Here is a 17,984-nt window from a genome sequence, read left to right on the forward strand (position 1 = left end):
GTAGGTGGCTAGTAGGTAAAGAGATCAGGTTAGGGGTGGAGAGTAAAGCGAATTTAGGAATAGATTAATGGAAAGGCTTATTAGTACGCTGATTTTATTTATATATGTATAGTTATTTTAAAATTTGAATTTTATATTTTTTTTAAATAAATTTTTTTGTTTAAAAATTTTGTAGGGTGGATATTTACGAGGGTTATTGAATGGTATTAATTGTAAAAATATATATGGATGGTTTGTTTTATAGGGTAGTGTTTTAGTGATTGATTGATATAATGCGTGGGCGAGGTGTCGCAAAATATTAAGAATTTATTAAAAGGTGGTGGTGTAAATTAGAAATGCAAGGCAAGTTGTGTTGATATTGTGTTTCTTTCATGATACTTTGTGGGAATAATGTGGGTGGTGGATGTGCCCGACGTTGGAGATACGTATGTATCCCGCTTGGTTTTTGGATAGTTGATTTTGTGAGAGCTTATTTTAGTGAATGGGTTGGCTCAAGTTACATAATCTTCTTCATTTAGTTCCATACTGCAATTTCCCTCTACATGCTTAAGCTTCCTCTAAAAAAAGAATTTGAGATTGGGCACTTTGGGCGCAATTCTACTCGTTGATTTATATCTTTGTGGGTTCACAACTCTACAAAGTTCATATATTGTAAGGCCATCTCGAGGAAATACAAAGGAGTGGCTCTATTTCAATGCATTAGCAAGTAGGTTTAATTTTCATCCTTTTCTCCTTTTCATGTGCTTTTCCTCTTTGTCTTTTCATTTAATCTCAAAGGTCTTAACCTAATTTATTAGGTCATAGAGCTTATTCCTTATTATTATTCTATTTTCTTGGTCTATACTTTGTATTGCCCGAACTTTTCTTTGTTTATCCTTTTGTGTTTCCCTGGTCTTTCTAGGCAAGCTCTATTTGATTTGGTTCAACTAAGAATTTAGGTCTATTTGTGATGGATCTCTCCTATCTCAAGTTGGCTAGCTCCTTTGTTCTAGATCCTCCTTGGTATAGTTGTTACAGTTCCCCTCATCCTTGGTTTTGGTCCCCTGGTCTCTCCCTTCAATGAGACAACCCCTTCCTTTTGTTTGTTGTGAATTTCTTTTCCCTCGGTACTCTCACTATCTCTTTGTTACCCCATACCATGTCTAGGTTAGGGAATCTTGCCACCATAAGGGAGGGAGATGAAACTCCCTTCCCTTTAGCTCCAAGTCTCAACATGTAGTGAAGCAGTCAACGATTGTTTGTGTTCACTGTATTTCTTTGAAAATTAGAGCCAAATTTTAAGAGGTTAAATGAGAGGCTAGGATGGAGTGTAGATTTATTACTAATTTTGATGTAAAGTGATCCAATATTCCCCATATACCAGCATGATCCAAGTTCTTTTCTTCAATTGATGTTAGCATAATTACATGAAGGAGCATGTAAAAACCATGTATGCAAACACTCAAAGAAGAAGCAACATAAAGGAGGCCATAAAGACAATGCACACAAAAGTTTGATAACATAGTTCGTTCAATGTGGACTATGTCTCTAAACCCTGCTTCAATAGTGGGGAAGCCCCTTCATTCTTCTCAACAAAAATGAAAGTGAGTACATGGTAAAATACATCATTATACATCCAATCCTAAGAGTGACTTGAAAAGGGGCTACTCAAATCCAGAAACAGATTGCACCAGTGAAATCCTCTCAAAATTATGAGTAATTTGAGTATAAGCTTGACTATATACTATCGCCTACAACTCTAACCCCTCAAATAATCTTAACATTCCACATCAGATTCTCTATAGGAATATTCCCCTAGAATATACCTTATCTTGAAAAATGTGCCACTAGGTTTCGCCTTGCCTTGCTTCCATCACGCGCAAGGTCCTAAACAATATCGGTTATGTGGCCTCCTGCCATTGCTCCTCCCAGCCGAATGATTAAGGAGTGTCTAAATATTATCGGGTTGGCAAAGATTACAAAGTTGCCCACTTAGCGGCCTAGCTAGCGCGTGTAATGTAGTGCATATGGGGAGAGAGGGTTCTGGGTTCGAACCTTACAGACCCCAACCGCGTTGTGTTTTGTTTGAATATAAAACAAATGGTTTACAATTGTTATGTTGACCACTAGGGCTTTGTATATATTAACATTGTTAATAGACCACCCCTTGTGTTATCGGGAAAATTAGTGTCTATACAGAGCTGCTAGTCCCACTAAGGCTGATAGCTACCTTAGAAACAAACACACTAAAAACTACTTTCGTTTTCCTTTATGAGAAATAGATGAAAGAAGAATAAGGAGACCAACCTCTGTCTTGTGCTTCGTTCCTTGCTCGTTTCCTCTCTCTTATGATAGGTCTTTGCCACTCGCTTCCTTGTCTACCCAACTTCAAAGAGTACCTGTAGAATCAAAGCAGCATAACACTATCCAGGAACATAGATCTATTATCATAAACAATACAGGACCAGATGTATATTGACCATACAAATGCATAAATCATCAATCATACAAGACTGTGGAGGAAAAATTGAATAGCTTTATTAATAATCAAGAAAGAGCAAAGAGGATTACAACCAATTGTTCTGACCCAGCATCATCCTCTCAACAAGAAAACCCTTCTTCACCTCATGAAAAGATTAGATCACCCAACACTATGATATTGCACCAAGAAACCAACAACACTTCCTTACAAGATACAAAATTCCAGCCTCTGGATCTCTGGGATGAGGGATCCATATATAGATGTCTGCAAGGGAGGTGAGTCAGCTTTTGAGATTTGATTAGTGTCTTCTCTCTGATAATTCTTGATTCCACTTGGAGATTGATGATCTCTTACTCATCCCTGGTCGAATGCAGAGAGGCAAGTGTCACAAGAGAAGTTTCTGGAAGATTCCATGCTCCTCCACCTTGCAGATTGACCATGCCATTTGTCCCTTCTCGCCCATCGCACCCCATAGAAGGGCTTTCCAACATGCATCGCACCTACTGTGTGTATTCAGGTGGGATGCAACACACTTTGACTATGGAGCAAGTGAAATGGTCTAGTTTTGACCAGTTCTGAGTAGTTTTTCATGGAGAACTTCTGGGAGATGTTGTAATCAGTTGACCTTGTTCTTTTAGGGGTTGGAACAACACCTTTAGGGAATTAGGAGCCCTTGGTTTATGGACATTTATGATTGGGGTTGCAGTGCCCAAAAATGTCTATAACAGTTGCCCCCTAAAGCATGACGTCATTAATCTTTTGATGTCGGGTGAAATGCTTTGTCATGAGGATCCGAAGTTTTTTCAAGCTGGAAGGCAACCTGTAATAAGATACAATATAATACATTATCTTCATAATATTTTCATGATCTAGCTGAGGCGAGCATTCCCATGCTCAGCTTTATAAATTCATTTTCATGTACATGAGACAGACAATCTTCTGAGTGTAGATTGATGATTCTGGTAGAGCCATCATCCCTTAGATTGGATGATTATCTGTGCAACAATGATGTACATTTGATGTCTTTATTTTCCTGGATATATATCGCAGCCAGGATGGATGAAACTAGATCCGAGGTCTTCAATCTCGTTCAATCTTCACTCAAAGTACAAGTCGATCCATGTGAGAGATGTTTTGGAGTCGAACATGGAAAGACATCGCCTGATTACCAACAAATGATGTAAGTTGTTAACATGCGCGAGAGGAATCACCGATAATGATGATGACCCTCAAGGTACTATAGTACAATTCACGTGGTGTGAATAAGGGACTTGGCGTCGAACACCACAGAAAATCATTCGGTCGAACGCCATTGATGTAAACCTGTCGCCGAAAGTGAGAAACTTGCCATTGAGGCATGTAAGCTTCAAAGTACTGAAAGGGTTGTTCCTAGATCGACTTCTTGGATATGAGCTGATGTCGAAAAGAAGCGATCTGTCATAGGAGGGCCTTAGTGAATCCCACATCAATGACACGGAATGGAGCAAATGATTTTAATGGAGGTGAAAACGATATGGTGATATAAGGTTCAGGGTGGCGGTCATGAAAGAATGTAGCAAAAATGTATTATAGTGGGTGAGACACAGGTGAATTCTCTGAGCGACTTCTCTTGAACATATCAGCGACACTGACATGATGGATTGGTAGCATTAACCCCAAATGTGGATGGTGTGATGGAACCATGGTGATGTGACCAGTGAATGGAACAACCCAACTCGACTTGGATGCGGAGTGAAAGTGTCATGTTCAAGAGCGACTTGCTACCAACAAAGTTTCTTCAAGTTTTCTTCCCAATTTTTCCCCAGTCATTACTGACTAGTACCTCTTTAATTTTGTCAAGCTTGAGGAGGATAACATATGCTTGTTCTATAATTTGCCCTTCGGGCAAACCCATCGCTATGTTTTAACGAGCCTAGCGATAGTGGAACTCGTTCTTGTCTGTTATGGACAAGTTTGTCGCTATTAGGTTTTAACGAGTTTAACGACAAAGATAACTCGGTCCTTTTCAAATTTAGAGAGTTTGAAAAGGGACGTAAAGGAAACTCCAAAAATCCTTTTTTGTTATCTAATCCCTTAAGTTCGAAAAAGTATAAAATAATACCAAAGGGATGAATTTTCGGTAATTTTAACGAGCCGAACAAAACAAGCGCTCGATCTTTTTGTGTAATAATCCCTCAGGTCCAAAAAGATTAAAATATAAGGGAGGGATAGAACTTTCGATCACTTTAACGAGCTGGAGAGGCCAATGGCTCGACAATCTTTTCATATTTTACGAGTCAGTTGAAAAGAGCTTAAAGGAGACTCGTTTTTGAGGAATGAGTGATAGATTCAGATAGCAGATGATTCCAAGTAAGGCTTGGAATTTTCCAATCATGGCAGTGTCACAAGGATGGCTAGCAAGATCACTCTTCGCAACTGTTCCTCAAAAGGGGTAAACAATCAAGTGGAGGTGAATGATCGGCCAATACAGAGTGGAGGTGATGATGAGAACACGACCAAGGCTTCAAAGGCGAAGTAATACATTCACGATGGTTATTTACCATAAATTGGTTCATTTTTTAATGAGCTTAAACGTTGGGGGAAACACTTGCTCATAACTTATGTTTATTTTTAACGAGCTTGAATTCCGCGTTAAAACTGCTCGATCCAGTCGTATAATAAGGATGTCTCATCTAAGATGCCATTTTTAAGAAGCTTACACCTTACAAAGCTTTGCTTCGCATCCTTTCTTTCTGCAAGTTAGGAAACGACCAATCCTACGAGTTTAAAGGGTTAGAGGACCTATAGATTTAAAAAATAAATGGTCGCTCTTTGCTTGCATGCCAAAATGTTTGCATGCCCCCAGGTATAGCGAAAAATTTCCAGGTTACCAAAGATTGTTCCATCCGTGTCACAGACAAAACACTTCCTCGACGATGTCTACCGAAATAAACAAAGGTGAGTGGCGCAGACGCCTCCGCTCACATAACTTTGACGAGGGAATCGTATTCCAACCTAATCCCATTTTCCTAAACGGACGGGTGTGTCAGACTAGTCATATATCCTCCGCGGAAACCTACCCTATACCCAAGGTTTTCCTGCCGAAGCAGACCAGGGTGCATGCCCCCTGGGTTTCAGTCATGCCCTCCGAATCACTCGCGCTCATCAGGAGGACGGACTGGGGATTGATGAGACATTCCTTGTGTGAAAAGACCATTCAGGGTCGGTATATGACTATTTGCTATGTGTGAACCGGGAAATGAAAGCTGGTCTACGAGCTTGACCACTCTTCCTTCATGCGGAAAACACATTACTCTAAAGAGTGAGGAGACGACGACTCCCATGCAATAAATATAGTCTCGTCCAAGGAGTAGATTATAATCCAGGGGTCCTTGGACTACCATTACATTCATGTGAACGGTTTTCCTTCTCAATGTTATCGGCACATCGGGAAGGATCCCTAACGGTCGACTGGTTCCTTTGTCAAAGCCTGTTAGATTTCTCATCTCAGGCAAAAGCGATGGCGAACCAAGCGCTTTCCAAGCAGTTGAGGAAAGGATACTCACAGAAGCCCCTTCATCTATGATGGTACCGGCCATGACCATTCTATATATTTGAGCAATGATTCAAAATGGTACACTAGCCGATAAACGGGGTCTGCCTAGTAGATTCCAGTCAAAGGAAACAACCAGGTTGCTTGGAGGTGGGACCGAATAGATGACCGGATACGACTCTGACGAACTTCCTTCCTGCGGTAAAGGAACGGGTAGACTGCCACCATGTTCATCAGAGTCTGTGCTTACGAAGAGAATTTGAACGGTGTCGTTCTTGTTCTCTTCGGTGACTGTATCATCTGAAGATGGACCTTCCAAAGGAAAGACCGGGTCAACTGCCGCCTCGACCTTTTGACTTTCGTCTGGTATGGATTCAGATGGCTTATCTTCAATGGTAGATGCTTCGGCCGACCACAAGGGCGTGTCAGCCGGATTTTCAACTAGTGACGAACTTGGCAAGAGTTTCTTATATCCAGAAGGAAGTCGTAACGGTGAAACTGGACAGTCATCCAAAACTCTTTTAGCTCCGTCTAAGAAGGGACAACAGTGGATGGCGTGATCGCCTTCACACAATTTACAAGGAAATTTATATTTTCCTTTTTGTCCAGGGGCTTCACTTTCACTAGTTGACGGTGTATGCTCAACATGATCGTCAGAGGTTGATGACACCGGATTGTGCAAATGAGGAGACCAGTCCCTTAAGATCCAAGGGATGCAAGGACAATCTCGATGATAGTGGTCTCCTTTGCAAATGACACATGGCGATTTAGGCTTGGTTGGTGCAGTGTGTGGATTTTCGCTAGACGATGCTTGGTTGCCCTTTTTCGCCTTTGGCTCCTTCTTCTTCTTCTCCTTCTTCTTCTCAGTTACTTGATTTTGGGCTTTACCAGCTTCATCAAGCGAAGAGGAAGGAGGAGAGGAAGAATTGGACGAAGTAGAGGGTTGGGGGGTAACTCTAATATCGTTTAGTTGCTGACTTGATTGTTCAGGAATCACAGTGTTCTGAACGATAGAAGTTGAGAAGAGCCATACGGGCAAGCCGATTGTCAATCCTGGAAGAGACAATGTGGCCATATGGGGTGCACCAACATCTCCCCACGAGGAGAAGGGACTAGGATTTCCTCCAAGGGGAACTCCTTGATTGGTGGACTCCATTTTTCTCAACTTAAGATCAACATAGGAAAGGTGATGATTATTCCGTTTAAAATAAATTTTAGATGCTTTAACACAACTTGTTTTTTCAATTTTTAAGAGTCGAGAAAAAACAAAAGATGACTCTAGTCGCCTTCGATTTTTAATGAGCCTGAAGTGACAAGTGCTCAAATGGACCTCTTCTGTTAAGGAGTCTGAAAAGGAACGAAAGGGACTGCTCTGGAAATCTAGACAGAGGGATTACCAAACCAATCGCAAAACTGCAAAATACTTTTTACGGTACGATAGTCAATCTTCCTGAATGCTGTGTTCAATGCATTGCGACCGAAAGGGCGACAGACACGGCTTCCTATGGATAAAGGATAAAGCTGATTGTGGTCTCCCAAAATATACTCGACGGTACGTGGGAGCACAAGTCCGTACTGGCACTTATCGTCTCAAAGTGGAGGAATCACCCAACCAACAGTGAAAACAACAGTTACCAGGCTTTATGACGCTGGAATACGTCTCTAGCCTAGACTTCTAAATGTTGTGCGTTAGGTTCCAAAGCGTTTTTAGATTCATTAAATTTATTTTATGGTTGATCTTGCTTAAGAAATTTGCCTTTCAAGTTCACTGGCGTGATGTAGATGGACAATTCCTAAAATGCAATCTAAGATGATAAACAGTCGTTTAATCTTCTTTTTGCAATGAAAATCTTAGCTACTAAGGAAAGAGAGATGGCGTTCTTTCAACAAAGATCAGAGAGCACACACTATATGCGCGCGGCCACCACAACTCCCGCCATGGCGGCTTCTCATACGGTGCCGAACCATGGCAAGGCTGCGCAGGGGATGCTCAGAGAAATGGGATTCTTTGATGAGGGCATAAGAGAGCACAGAGGGAGCCTGATTAGGCTTCAGCGAGCAAGGCTAGGGAGGGGAAGAAGGAGACCCAATTTCACAATCCAGAGCCAACAGGAGCGAACGGCGGGTGCCAAAAACTGTTCTGCTACAAGGGATTCCGGCAAAGGGCAGACAAAGGCTAGAGGATGGGGTGCGAACATTGGAGTTGAGGGCCGAATGTGCCATGCTTAAACCAGTAGCGGCCTTGTCTCAGCCGGAGTGTGCATTTAATTCAATCTGCAGGAAGACCTGCTCTCACCTAAGGTGAGCCATCAAGTGCCGAGTCGTGACATTGAAATAAGCGCAGGCCAGCAGCTAGCAGGGCCGAGCGCCGCCATTCCCAATTGACACCATTAATGAACTCAATAGTCACCCGCATCCGAGGTTAAGAAATAACATCATAGCTGTTGTAACTTAATTTATTTATTTACATATTGTTTTTAAAATAAAGTGTTGTTGTTGTTGTTGTTTTTTTTGTTTTTTGTTTTGTTTTTTTGTTTTGTTTTGTTTTGTTTTTTTTTTTGTTTTTGTTTTTTTTTTTTTCTAATTTGTCTTATGTTTTTGTGTTTCAGGTGTTGCTTACTTTAAATTGTAGTTTCCACACCATTGGAAATTGAACGATGAGGACCCCACCATGCAAATTCTTGTTGCATAAGGCCACTCTTCGACAGCACAAGTCCCGTAAAGAATTCATTTTTGAAACTCGTACATACAAATTTTTATTTTTTATTTTTTCGATTGTATTTGCTTAGAGCACTAGAGATGATTGTTTGCCATTTTTTTCCTATTTTCCTTTGTTGTTCCCTATAGGGAACAACTGCTATTGTTCCCTATAAGGAAAACACTTTTTTGCATGTTTTTTTTGATGTTCCCTATAGGGAATGGTTGTTGTTCCCTATAAGGAACAACACATTTTTGTGTATATTTTTTGTTGTTCCTTATAGGGACCATTTGTTGTTCCCTATAGGGAACAACTATTGTTCCCTATAAGGAACAACACTTTTTTTGCGTGTATTTTTTTGTTGTTACCAATAGGGAACAACTGTTGTTCCCTATAAAGAACAACACTCTTTTACATGTATTTTTTATTGTTCCCTATAGGGAACAACTATTGTTTCCTATAAAGAAAAACACTTTTTTGTGTATATTTTTTACTGTTCCCTATAGGGAACAACACTTTTTTGTGTGTATTTTTTGTTGTTCCCTATAGGAAACAACACTTTTTCACATGCATTTTTTTGTTGTTCCCTACAGGGAACAACACTTTTTTTGTGTGTATTATTTGTTGTTCCCTATAAGGAACAACACTTTTTCGCGTGCATTTTTTTTTTGTTCTTTACAGGGAACAACATTTTTTTTTTGTATTTTTTGAACACTTTTTCACGTGCATTTTTTTGTTGTTCCCTACAGGGAACAACACCTTTTTGTGTATATTTTTTGTTGTTCCCTATAGAGAACGACACTTTTTCGCATGTATTTTTTGTTGTTCCCTACAGGGAACAACACTTTTTTTGTGTGTACTTTTTGTTATTCCCTATAGGGAACAACACTTTTTCGCGTGCACTTTTTTACTGTTTCTTGTAGGGAACAACACTTTTTTGTGTGTATTTTTTGATGTTCTCTATAGGAAACAACACTTTTGCACGTGTATTTTTTTGTTGTTCCCTATATGGAACAACACTTTTCGTGTGCATCTATAGGGAACAACACTTTTTGGCGTGCATTTTTTTGTTGTTCTCTATAGGGAACAACACTTTTGCGTGTATTTTCCTTTGCTGTTCCCTACAAGGAACAACACTTTTTCGAGTGTTTTTGTTGTTCCTTCAAGGGAACAACACTTTGGGAGTATTTTCGAGAGCAACCCTTCCTTCCTCTTGTGGAATTATTCCTAGTTCATCTCAACCACATTTTGTTGATTCCCTTTCATGACATGAAGGACACTACTTTTATGAGGACAAGAATTATGGATTCTATTGAAGCGAGTTAATATCATTCATTTTATGATCTTTAACATGACAATTTTTTGATGATAGATTATTTTCAAAAGGGACACAATTATTTATATACTACTTTACTGCATTGTTTTCTGTTGTACATGATACTAATTGATCATTTTAATACCATGTTGGTTCCACCCTTCCTGGTTATAATCTTCTCTGTCTGTAATAAATGAGATTATGGGTATATTTTTTTCTACTGACATGTTCAACTTCTTCCACCATCCCTACTCTTAAGGAGTACTGAGCCTCCCTCTATTTATCATAAAAATGTGTAATAACAACAAAAGTTTGCCTACAGATAGAGGATAGGGGGTCTCATTCAGAGCCAACCTACCATGTTCATAAGGATGTAAAAAATTGGCATTCCCATTATGGCCACCACACCAAGGTTATGATCCATTAGATAGCCAAAATATCCTTGGAACAAGAGGTCTCATCACGAGCCGGCCTATTCACTTTTGCTACATCCTGGTGAATGGTAGTATGGTTATCTAGTTACCATGCCAGCACACCGATCTCTTCTGTAAAATAGCACTAGAACTCTCCATTTATAAATTGAGGATCCTAGCTCATACGGGTTAAAAAGCAACCCTACCGAGGCTATGAACACCTTCTGGCAGCAGAGGCTCTGCTTATGGTATTGAAGTTATATTTTATTGTCAATTATTACTATAATACCCTTTTCTTATTCTCTCTTTTTATCGGAGAAGTTATTTCCTTAATTTTTCCTTGTTTTGAACCTTTACGCATGAGAAATTGTTTTCCGATCAATCACATCATTTTCAGCTAGAATACCGTCAGCAAAGCATATTTTTGGCATATTGCTGTCTTTTTTCTTTTTCACATAACTTATCATCAATTCAAAGCATCCTATCTCTTATTCATAACTATGTTTACACACCCTATTTTCATTATAACCATACCTCTCGCCGTCCTATCATTGATATGTGTACTCTACTTCATTTACTATCGTATTGTTTATTCCCTTTCCTTGTCATCAGCACAACACCTTTCATATGTTGTATGGTCATGGAATATCTTTTTCAATTGGAGGGGGGAATGTATGCATTATGGGATAGCATGTGATATAATTACTGAACTTTGCCATAACTTGTTAATTTAACAAAATATTAGTATTGCATTTATACAAAAGTTTTTCTGATTGGAATTCTTGCATGCATCTTATCTGTTGCTATTCAAAACTAACACAGTGGATTCAAGAAATTTGCATGCCGAATAGTGAATTGTTTACAGGAGAAAAACAAGCATGGGTGGAATTCTATTTGCATCACGACCACACAATTGGAACTAATAGAATAGACTCGGGAAACTCGTGAATGCAAAAAATTATTCAGACATGATGTGCTTGCCTGGATTTCACCTTTTTCATCACTTTCAGTATCCGCTCAGCCTATATCAGCTTTAACAAATGCCAGTCCATATATGTCATGTACATTTTTCTTTTCGGAGGTAAAACTTGAGGTAAAATAGCATAATTTTTTGATTTATTACGAATTTAAGAGAATTTTATGAAAATCCATTGAGCATTATTTACAATCATTCATTCTACATCTTTACCACTTCCCATTTTTTAAAGACATAGCTTCTTTCAGTTTGGGGAGTGTTTCTTTCATTTATTTATTTATTATGACCATGTCATTCATATTCTTTATCATCCATTGATCTTCTTATTCATTCTCAACACCTCCCTTATTCCATGTTGTTTTACACCAAGCATAGATTTCAACAGATGGTAGCAACTACCTCAAATTGTTTTCTAGAATTGCATGAGGGCATGTTAATTCTACAGTTTGGGGGAGGAATTGCTACACATGATGAATGTTTTCTACTTTCTTTCTCATTTAAGGCATACAATTTCATTTTTATACAGTGCAGAAATTGATTGACGTATATCTTTAAAACTATGAACTGAATCTTGTGATTTTTGAATAACAAAGAGGTATCATTAAAATACACAAACCTAGAAAATATCAAGTTAAATTAGTTTGTCAAATTTCAGATATCATGCACTATCACCTACAACCATTTTCCTTATATCTCATGATCCCTGCATCAAAAAGATCTGATTTTTGGATCATAGAAGAATTAATCTAGTAGAAATCTACTTGCAAAATTTTAGCAAAATCTGGTTTGTAGTTTTTGAGAAAATGGTTAATGGAGTTTATTGTTACCTATATCATATTTTGCTGCACCTTCATATACATATAGTTGAACGTCAATGTAAAAATTGTTACGCCTTCATCAAAATTGCTAAAATTGAATATTCATTATTTGAGGAAGAATTCATTTGTTCCATCCATTTCATGAGTTTGGATGAACCATTTTTGTATTATTGCTTGGTTAATACAGAGGCTTTGGGTTACATGAGGATATGCAATATATTCAGTTTGGGGGTATGTTGGGCCGCTAGTTTGTCATTATTATTATCACTCTTTAATGCCTATTTCATCCATTTTTACCATTATTTATCACGTCATTTATCATACTTTATCATATAATTCCGTTTTATAATTATTTATGCTCTTATAGATAACTATTATTTCTTCTCCTTTATTTTTAATAAATTGATTATTATGCATGTTTTTACCAATGATGGTTTATTAATAAATTTATTGTAACTTCACTCACCATTTTAGCCTCCAAAATATTTTCCAGATTGCAGATTTGATCTCTAGCTCAATATTAAATGTGCCAACTTAGAAATTCATTGGAATAAGAAGTGATAGTTTTTCATTGGACGTTTCGGGCAAATGGAGAAGAATCTGGAAAATACGAAACAAGGGGTTTTGTTCAAAATGGAGCATATTAGTTTTGTAATAAACCGTTTTCCCAAATTCAATCTGTATTAAGAGAAATGGAAGATTCTCTAAAGATGTTGTTATGAGATTCGCTGTTGCGGCGGGTTTCCAAGTTATTTCAGTTGCAATACCAAATTCGACCTATTCCTATTGAATGTTGGTCGAAAGATATTTTAGACATGATATTGCTGATAAATTTGTTGTGAACAATCCAATTTTGTAATGGAATCATATTTTAATCATCTCGGTTGTAACTTCTCTTTTCTCTCTGTGTATTTAAATTAGAACAGAGATCAAAGAGGGGGATGGATTATTAGAAGTTAGATAGATAATTAGTGATAGAATAGGATAGGATAGGAGGAAAGGGGATGGATCTCTGTTATTTCAAATTGTAATTTTACTTTACAGAATCGGGCTGTCAAGAGAGCGTGATCATATTGTAATGTTACTCAAGTTCAATGATTAATATATAATTTGAGGTTGTTGTTCATTCGCCTTATCTGAAGTAAACTAGCAGTGTTCGCTGGCAGCTAAGGGCCCGACCTCTGGTGGATTTAACTGCTTCCTTTGTGCCATACATTTCTGATTCTCGCAAGTGTGATGGTTTGATAGTTTTCTTGCTTTATGTGATTTGATTTCCTTCGTTGTTTATTGTTTTATGGTATTGACAGAATATCTCTGCTTTATATGATTTACAGCACTGTCGATTCCATTTACCTTCATTGCAAATTGAATTACTTTCGAATTGATTTAATCAACTGTAAAGGGTTTAATTATTGCTATTGGACTCTTAGATTGGTATCATTGCTCTTTAGATTATTTAATGAAGATTGAGTTTGACTTTGATTAAATCAGTTAAAAAGAGATGAGTTATCACTACTGTACTCTCAATTGATGCTGTTGTTACTTGCATTGCTGTAAGATTTGATTTCATTAGAGGATTGAGTTTTCTTTAATTGCAATTGGAATTTATTAGGTGCATTCGTTTACTCTTGTATTTAAAGATCTATACTACAATTTAGGAAACATTACTCTCTGGGATTATAGTGTGCACATATTGTGTACACTCCCAAATTGATGACTTTCCCGGGTTGATAATTAATGTGGGATAAATAGGAGTTTTAAAAGGAACCTTTTGTCACTCAACAGATATATCAATAAATACATGGTTTCTATGATCATTTCCTATGTATCAATGACTAAAACACATGACATATCATGATTGTTACATCATCATTAGCCCATACATGTGGTTGAAAAAAGACTCATAAGGCTCCTCCATAACATGTCTGCCATCATAATGATTCACACTAATAATGAATAGACCTTGAACCAACATAAAATGATGAAACCATAGAAAATACATGGTTGTCATAATTATCATATAACAACTCATACATGGTTTTTCCATGTCTCAAGTCATCTCTATACATCATGTGTCAATGAACTCCTTCTATGCATGGTTATACCATCTTTTCAACCAAATTGTGAGTGAAAATAAAAAAGCATATATATGGTTGAAAAATGTATTACTTTCACTAAGAAAACATATGTAAGGTAGGTAAAAATAACTGAGTGAAAACAATAAATAATATGCCAAATAATCTAGGAAAATATCATACCATATATATCTCCCCTTGAGCTCAATATACCTCTAATATACCGGCTAATCATGTGGACCTAAATGTGCATGAAGTACAAATGAACCCATCATATGTTGCTGCAACAACTTGTACTCATCAAGCTATCACATAGCTACCATACGCTCCCCTTGAGTTTATGCACATCTCATGAACATTTCATTTTTATTTAAATATGCAAGAGATAATCATGGATTGAAGGAGGGGATTCTCTTCACTACTTGAAGATTTGTTGCTCCTTCTTTTTCCACACAGTCATTGGATGCTTCTTTTCTTCCTTCACTAGTTTTATGCTAAGTCCTCTTTGTTTTTGCTTCTTTTGTTGGTTTTTCCTTGAATAATGGGGCAGAAAATAGTCTCTTTTCAAATGGCCAAAGTTATGACATATGTAACACTCCAAATGGCCAAGATATAAAGAAAGAGCATCAAATATCATGTTGTTCATGCCAAATATATACCTTGCATGTAATCTTCTCCTCCATTGGTTAGATCTATAATCAAATACCTTATGGCCAAATAGGTTACATGAATATCAATAACCATAACAACTATGATTATACTTGCTATCCAATCTCCTTGATTGTTGATACCACCGCAAGCTCCACTAATTAGATATATACGTTATGTTCCCACAATTAGCTGCGACATGTCAAAATATGTGACAATTGTAACATTCTACCTTATGCACGTAAGAAATAAAAGGACTATGTTTCCTTTTAAATTTTACAAATATGTCACGTTCCTCTCTTGGAGCAAAGGACTTTCTGAAAGTAGGAGCTCCTTCAAGTTTTCTTATTTGTTGCTTTTGATTTTTTTGATTGATATGTTGTTGGTTCTACTTCTTGTTTCATTGGATCCCACTCTTGTTGCTAGTATTGTTTGATACAGGTTTCTTGGGTTCTTCTTTGGTGTTTTTACCTGCACGCAAACTAGATTCATCCTTTTGAAATCCAAGACCAATTTTATCCAATGGTGATCTCTCGATCTCAAGTAAACTATCCAAGGCCACATTGCTCTTATCCATCTTTGATTTCTTTCTCAAGGACACCACTTCAGCTTCTAATATCTCACACTCATTTTCTTTTTCTTGGTATTGCTTCCTCAATTTTTTTTTTTCTTCTAATTATGCCAATTTAATATTTAAGTTGATGATCTCCTCCTTGAGTTTGGCCTCCTTATCATCAGATATCTAAAATAAATTTTCTTGACCCTCGCATATAGTTGTTAGTCTAGAAATCTCAGCTTTAAGACCCTTAATATCATTCTCATATTCACTAGGCATTTCAGCATGATCAAAATTTGAAGCATCAAAATTATAACTTAACAAAAAAATCATTAATATTTATACCTTTGTATTCATGATATTTTGGTTTCTTCTCATCATCAATTGAATCATTTGCACTAGTAGTTTGAGACTCGTGTGGTTGAGATTCTTGAATTTGTAGGCCCTTCTTCTTATTCTTCTTGTTTCTCTTTTTCTCATTCTCCATATTGTTACCGGTACCATCTCCAAATATGGATTCTAACTTGTCCCACAATTCTTTGGCTTATTTAAAACCTACTAGCCTCTTCAAATCATCATCATGAAGATCCTTGTAGATTATGCAACTTGCTTGCACATCCTACTGCAAAATGTTAGGTGCAATTGGATCCTTGCCACAACGTGCTTAAGCTTTCTTAATTCTGTTCTTTTTAAATGTAGTGTAAACTCTATTTACTGTTAGGGATTTATGTCCGGATCTATACATATAGAATCATTTTGAATCTGCATACTGGTATAGTTAGCAGAGCATTCTGTAGGGAGGATGTAATTTTTGATAAAAGCTGAAGATGTAATTTTGATAAAAACATTTTTTATTGGATGTATCTGCAAATCTGATGTCTTAGATTGCTTACCCGTGAGAGTGAGACTGCAGCATTTTGCTAATAGAAAAACAACCATTTCTATTTATAAAATATTAGTCAAAAAAATTTACACGTGTGTGTATATATATATATACGCGTCCGCGCACACCAGATATACTTACCCCCGAATTATTAAGGCTCCAAGCATACCCAACTCTGGTTGTTTCGTTTTTTGTGTGCATACCCTAAAACAGATATATCTACCACCGAATTATAAAAAAAATCCATACAGCCAATACCGGTTTTAATCGTCCTTTTTTCACACCATACATATATATGTGTAAAAGTGCACGCACACCTAAAACAGATATATTTACCCCCGAACTATTAGAAATCCAAATATAACCGGTTCCAAAATAAATCACCGATTCTCTGCAATATTCATGTCCATTTTTCATGGTTCGAAGGTCGCGTATTATTAATAAACAGGAATTTCTACCTTTAGACCACCTAAATTGCGTAAATTTACGTTAAATGTTCGCAAAAAAAAAAAAAAAAAACCAAGAAAGCAACATTATTAGTACTGGCAGCGACAGCAGTATTCTTACTTGTGACCAATGGCAAAGGCAACGATGGTAGAGTGATTGCGAGTAAAGAAGTATTTGCCCCCGGGCCGTAGAGTCCAGTTTTCTCTTTCAGATATATGCTCGTAACCGGCCTGCTTCAGCTGCCGCTTGGCCTCGCCTACATTCACCACCTATCAGACCCCTTCAACAAACACTCGGGATAATATTTACAGATTTCGGGGAGAACAAACTGAAACTTACCGACGGCATGAAATGGGGTGGGAGAAGCATTTAAGAAATCAATGAATTCCGCGGCCACGGGATGAACCTCGGCTTTGCCCTGCATTGCCATTGATCGCCGCAGGAATGAACGATTACGAGATTCAACGAATGGGTTTGGAATTGCTCTTCGTTGCGTTTGCAATGCAATTACAATAAACGCGACAACTTTGGACTTCTAATGGCTTAGCTGTGGCAGGTCCCCTTAATATACGATTCGAGCAATTACAATAAACGCGACAACTTTGGACTTCTTATCGCTTTGGACTTCTAATGGCTTAGCTGTGGCAGGTCTTGTTTTTTTTTTCCAAATTGGATTTTGTAGTGGGGTATTATTTTTTTTGGATTTTTTTTATTAGTTGGTATTTGAAATTTTAATTTGTGTTAAATTTTATTATTATATATATAATTTTAGCATTTAAAAAATCCAATACAAAATTACAAATAAATTGTAATTTCAGAAAAATTAAAATAAAAAAACTCAAAAAAAATCCCAAAAACAACTGATAAAATTATTCTCTTTTCTTCCTGAGAGGAGATTACACCCTTCAAAACTCATTGGCGATTTCCTTGTATTCCTCTACATTCTTTGTTTTATTTAAATAAGATTGGATTCTTGTGTGCGTGACATTTGTTTTTATTTAAACAAAATATTTAATATTAAGATTGGTTCGCGTATTCTTTAAGTAAATGAGATTCTCCTTTTTGGTTCGCGTATTCTTTAAGTAAATGAGATTCTCTTCTTTGCTTTTCGTATTTAGTAAGGAACGGGATTATGCTTCTCTTTACTTTGCGTGAAGAATTC

The 17,984-nt window shown here is 37.2% G+C and overlaps 1 protein-coding gene across 1 annotated transcript; it reads right to left on the bottom strand.

The window, feature by feature from the left end:
- Positions 1 to 16,921: 16,921 nt before the first annotated feature.
- On the bottom strand, positions 16,922 to 17,459 carry LOC149151654 (putative aspartyl aminopeptidase). The gene is made up of 2 exons (XM_089445651.1): positions 17,162 to 17,459; positions 16,922 to 17,078 (listed from the first exon to the last, which is right to left on the bottom strand). The coding sequence occupies exons 1-2, from the start codon at positions 17,250 to 17,252 to the stop codon at positions 16,939 to 16,941; spliced, it is 231 nt and encodes a 76-aa protein (XP_089301777.1). The 5' UTR covers positions 17,253 to 17,459; the 3' UTR covers positions 16,922 to 16,938.
- Between the last annotated feature and the right edge of the window lie 525 nt (positions 17,460 to 17,984).

The sequence above is a fragment of the Pinus tabuliformis genome, chromosome 9 (assembly GCF_031772625.1).
Source record: "Pinus tabuliformis cultivar Carrire ecotype Pingquan chromosome 9, CPIR1, whole genome shotgun sequence".
Classification (NCBI taxonomy): domain Eukaryota; kingdom Viridiplantae; phylum Streptophyta; class Pinopsida; order Pinales; family Pinaceae; genus Pinus; species Pinus tabuliformis.